The sequence below is a fragment of the Salvia hispanica genome, chromosome 5 (genome assembly GCF_023119035.1).
Source record: "Salvia hispanica cultivar TCC Black 2014 chromosome 5, UniMelb_Shisp_WGS_1.0, whole genome shotgun sequence".
NCBI classification, from domain to species: domain Eukaryota; kingdom Viridiplantae; phylum Streptophyta; class Magnoliopsida; order Lamiales; family Lamiaceae; genus Salvia; species Salvia hispanica.
This window is the reverse complement of record NC_062969.1, coordinates 15,282,159-15,286,956: the sequence shown is the minus strand read 5'-3', so window position 1 is coordinate 15,286,956 and position 4,798 is coordinate 15,282,159. Positions and strand designations below refer to the sequence as shown.

The following is a 4,798-nucleotide window of genomic DNA, read 5'->3' as shown; positions in this document are numbered from 1 at the left end:
TTACTTATTAAATTAAGTTGAAGGGGCCCCCTTTCGCTTAGCTTGACGACACCATATCACCTACCCTTTGCATTATTATTCCATTATCCTTAATTAATTAAATGTAATTAGTTTACATGTCTAACTAATCTTAACTATGCTACTTGAGTTTAATTTGAAGACCCCTTTCCTTTCTAAACTCAAAATACAAGGATGGAATGGGAATCAATAACAAACCAAAGATCTCCTCTTCGAAGAAAAGAAGATATTTCAAGATTTTGGACTCATTTGTTTTTAGTAATTACTAAGGCTCTGTGCTGATTTGTAGGCACCTTAATGAGTGAATAATTAGCCCAAGGATTTAAAGCAGCTCCATACTCAAAGACAGGGATGAATCTCCAACTGTTTAATTAAGAAAGGACGAATCACATGCCACTCGACCACACCCCTTGGGATAATTCTGGACTCACTTTGAATAGGAAGGTGGCAGACTTATTTGTTCTCTCTCAAATAAAGTTCAGCCAAACTTGCATCCCAAAGTAAAGAAATTGAAATATGACAGAAGAGAAATTCCATTAATAAAAAGGTAAGGGAGTGGGGTATTGATGGGACATGAACCATAATAGATCCATTCCCTCACTCCAATTGCTAATCTTAATGTAGCTGCAATTCCATTACAGCTGTGGCCACTCAAAACACAAATACAATCACAATCACAAACCAAGTTCCTCAGTCAACAAAATACAGCCATCCACATTCAACTTTATCCTTTTCTGCCTGACCTTAGCCTAACTCCAAAATATCCATAAAAACAACCTTATTTATGTAACATCTTTATAAGCTCTTATCTAATCTACCAAAGCATCTTTAAAGACATGGGACACCATACCATACCACAATCCCCACATTGATTATTACATAACATCTTCAAACTCTAGCAACATTAAAAACACACCACAGCATGTAAAAACTAAGAAAAAGACAGGTGAAGATTAAAAAAAAATCCACCTTTGAAACTGTATTGAGACTACTTTTAGTACCACATTGCAACATCCTGCTTTGCCAGGCTATTATCCCTCGGCCCGAAATTCTCGGTGAAATCTACCGCCGGTATATTGAACGGAGAACTGAACATTAGCTGGAAATTCTCAGTAGGGTTGGTGTTGAAAGGTGTGTTCAACATCTTCGATTGATTGAACCGATCAGCTGTCCGGAACATTGTGGGATTGTGATGAATGTTGGTGGTGTTGTGGTTGTGGTCGTCTTCGAATAGGCTGGCGTCCATCACCATTCCTTGCGTTTGGAGGTAGCCGCTGTCCTTGGGGGCGCTGCCTGCATTCGTGTTCTTGTTCCCTACTACATTGTTGTCGTAGCAGGACATGAGCTCGTTGATCATCCTCTGCCCGTCTTCTGGGACCCCTAGGCCGGAGAGATCAAAGGGTGGGGCCGGAGTTTGGTTGACGGGGAGTGGAGATGGCTTCTGATGGACAAAGGACTGAGGAAAGATGACTGGCTTGATGTCATTAATGCTGAAACTAGGAACCCCAAACTGCTTGTAAGGGCAAGATAGCTGGTGATTATCGCGGGAGGCTCGGTCGTAGAAGCCATGGCAGAGCTCAGCGTGTGGGCATTGAAGAAACTCGCACGTGTACACCTTCTGATCCATCATCATGTTGAGCTCGCACCCGGGCTTTCTCTTCCTCGAGAAGTCTAAGTTGGTGATGAGTTCGTCCTTGATGGCGTGAGACTGTTGCGGAATCGGAAGCCGATCTTGAAACCTATCCATCCCGATATTCAATAGCCCGAGCGTCGCGGGTGGTGGTTTCTGCTCCTGCACGTCGAAGTTGGACTCCTCGTCGCCCACATCCACGTCGTACTCGCTGCTGTCGTTCATGGCGAATGTTCCACTGCCGCCGCCACATCCAGAGAGGGGCGGGCAGCGGTCGGGGTAGAGCTCCCGGGCCAGGGCTTCCTCCTGGTTGATGATGGCCAGCCAGGTCGCGCTCTCCTTGGCCGTCATCTTGTCCTGCAAACACTTGGACTGCCTCACGAGCTTCCGGATCTTGGCAATATCGGGAGACATGTGCTTGATCACGGCTGTCAGAACCCCGACCTTCCACGCCTTCTTGAGATCATGAGGCTTCTTGTAAGGAGGGGAGCCTTGATCCTTCTGCAAGCCCAACTGATGCCACCATTCCTCTTTCCCGGTCGGCCACCATGGAGGCGGGACGCCCTTCTCCAACGGGAAACGCCTCTGAGGCGGATCACAGTGCTGCATCAGAGCCGACAGCAACGAGCCAAGGGTGGTGTCCTGGAGCTCCTGCAAGGTGTGAGGAGTCGGCCCAACGGGGCTGGACCCCTCGTTCCTCCCAGGGATGGCGTTATCCGCCTGGTATTTAGCAATAGCAGCCGGCCCATTCCGGTCGAACCTCACCTTATCCTTCCACCACTCCCTCAAATTATCCGAGGCTCCACTCACCGGCTTCCCCTTCTCGGGGATGATCCCATAAACAAAGCCCTGAGCCTTGCAAACCTCCATCATCTTCAACATGTACTTCAAGATCCCATCCTGCGCCCTCGACATCTTCTTCCGCCTCGCCTGCTCCTGCGACTGGCGCTGCTTCGCAGCATCAACGCCTTCCTTCCCTTTGCTCATCTCCTTGAGCCTCTTCAGCCGCATCTTGTCCCTCCACATCCTCCTCTCCAGCTCATCCACGTCGATCTCATCGTCCGTGTAGTCCTCCTCCACACCGCCCTCCGCATCCGCCTCAGCCCCGGACTGCAGACCACACACATCGGCTTCCTTCACCGGAGCAGACGAAAAGAAATCGAGATCGCCACAAAACCCCATCTCCTCAAACATCATCATCTCACCACACCAAACACCAACAAAAAAAAGTTCAATAAATCGCCTTCTAGATCTTGAATTATGCAAAAGGGATAAATCACTTAAATTCCATTCCCACCTGTAAAGATGAATTAAAAAACACAATTAGGGATGTTCCTAGCAATTGCAGCTACAAAAAATGAAAGTTTCAAAATTCAGAATATATACTCGAATAATTCAAAAACCCAATGGGGAATAAAAGATATATATGCAAATACATTCAAGGATTATAATGAAAAAGACTTAAGGCAAAGTAAATTTCATCACAGCAAACACATGAAACTTTAACCGAAAAGGTAGGAAATAAAAAAACGCACTTTTCTTGAACTACTTAGATTCTCACATCTGTGATAATAAAAGCTGCCATCATGACAAAAAAAAAATACAGATCCAAGTAAATCTAAGATCAGATATTCCACGGAAATTGCCACGAAAAATTATTTCAAAAATCCCCGCGAAAAAAAAAACAATTAATGTCTCATTGATTAACAAAATCACTAGAAAATAGTATGTCAAGAAATGATTTTTTTCGGTTATAAGATCCACCCAAAACCAGAAACACAGATTTTTGAAGAAATTGAAGATTGTATGTTTAAAACGAAATCGAAAACAATTTTCTTAATTGAGTAACATAATGAAAAAAAATCCCCCAAAATTCTCAAATCAAATCAAGCAATAAACATCAAAATCGGAATGAGGAAGATATTTTGTTTCCAAAAAATTTGGGGTGTTTACCTCGAGAGGTCTTCCCTGTTTCGCAGCTGAGTTCCTCTGTTTTAGAACTCTACAAAGAAATGGGAAAACAGAGAGGCAAGTTGGGCAAGAATAAGAAGGCAGAGCACTTTTGTATGTGCGTATATATAAATATAAATATATATGTGTGTGTGTGGGTTTTTCACATATAAGTGCGTGTAATGATTTTGGATAATTTATGAAGAGTATTATTGAAGTGGAGAGAGAAGAGGATAAAAATGGTCAGATTCAGAGGTGCAAAATAGCATTTGTCTGTATTTTTACCAGATTTGTGAGATGAAAATTAATAAGTGGAATTTACTACGAAAGTGTAGACGCATTTAAGATAGAGACGGCTTGTTTAATTTTGTGTGTAAACAGTGTATTAGCAGTAATTAGAGATAATTAAACAAAGTTTCTGATATTTAAGTTGATGATTAAACTTGTCTGACTTCATGCGGATTACCTACGGTTTAGCAAGGGCATTAACGATTAATATATTATGGAGTTGGCTTCAATAAAACAAGATTATCATTTATTTTAAGTTTATGAACTAAGAAAAATTGTTCTCATATAAGTGCTCCTAAAAAACTTTATTTCCTTACTGAAAATTTGAGTAGTATTTCCTCATTCCGATATTTATAGTCTCATTGGACTTCATACTAATTTTAAGAAATTGATTGAAATTATAAAGAAATATAGTAAAAAAAAGTTCGTGATATTATATACCAATTTCAAAGTTCATGGGAAATACCAAATTTTGGGCAAAGTTCATGATTTTAGAGACCAATTTCCCTAAAAAAAAGTTAATAAAACATGTACTCTACTTTTATACACTTGTTCATTAGTATTAATTATACTATGGAACTTGAATTTAATGATTAAGTAGAATTAATAGGGGCCGATGAAGAATAAATAACAATAAGGGTCGTGATTTCCAAACTTGTTTTAAAATATATTATTTGGGTGTTTTAGATTATTTATATGGGTTTTTACATAATAATTTGCATTAGTCTTGGATAAAATTTAAAAATTTATATATAAGAAAAAAAGCTCAAAACTAATTTTTATTAAGGGTTTTAGTCCCACCCACATTGTATATGGGTCTGCTTCTGGTGGAATATAGAGTCTATTTATCTAAAATAAAAATATAAGAATCAGATTTTAAATTGTAGATGTATCAAAAAATAGAATATTTTT

At 40.5% G+C, this 4,798-nt stretch overlaps 1 protein-coding gene across 2 annotated transcripts; it reads right to left on the bottom strand.

Annotated features, from left to right (window-relative positions):
* Positions 1-681: 681 nt before the first annotated feature.
* On the bottom strand, positions 682-3,735 carry LOC125187864 (protein ETHYLENE INSENSITIVE 3-like). Of its 2 annotated transcripts, none has more exons than XM_048084508.1 (2): positions 3,602-3,735; positions 682-2,945 (listed from the first exon to the last, which is right to left on the bottom strand). In XM_048084508.1, the coding sequence occupies exon 2, from the start codon at positions 2,846-2,848 to the stop codon at positions 1,013-1,015; it is 1,836 nt and encodes a 611-aa protein (XP_047940465.1). In that variant the 5' UTR covers positions 2,849-2,945; positions 3,602-3,735; the 3' UTR covers positions 682-1,012. The 2 variants fall into 2 exon arrangements, with proteins under 2 accessions (XP_047940465.1, XP_047940466.1); XM_048084509.1 differs by having other exon boundaries at positions 682-2,848; positions 3,602-3,710.
* Between the last annotated feature and the right edge of the window lie 1,063 nt (positions 3,736-4,798).

Coding starts and splice junctions, on each gene's coding strand:
- LOC125187864 (XM_048084508.1), bottom strand. CDS start 2,848: ATGATGATGTTTGAGGAGATGGGGTTTTGTGGCGATCTCGATTTCTTT.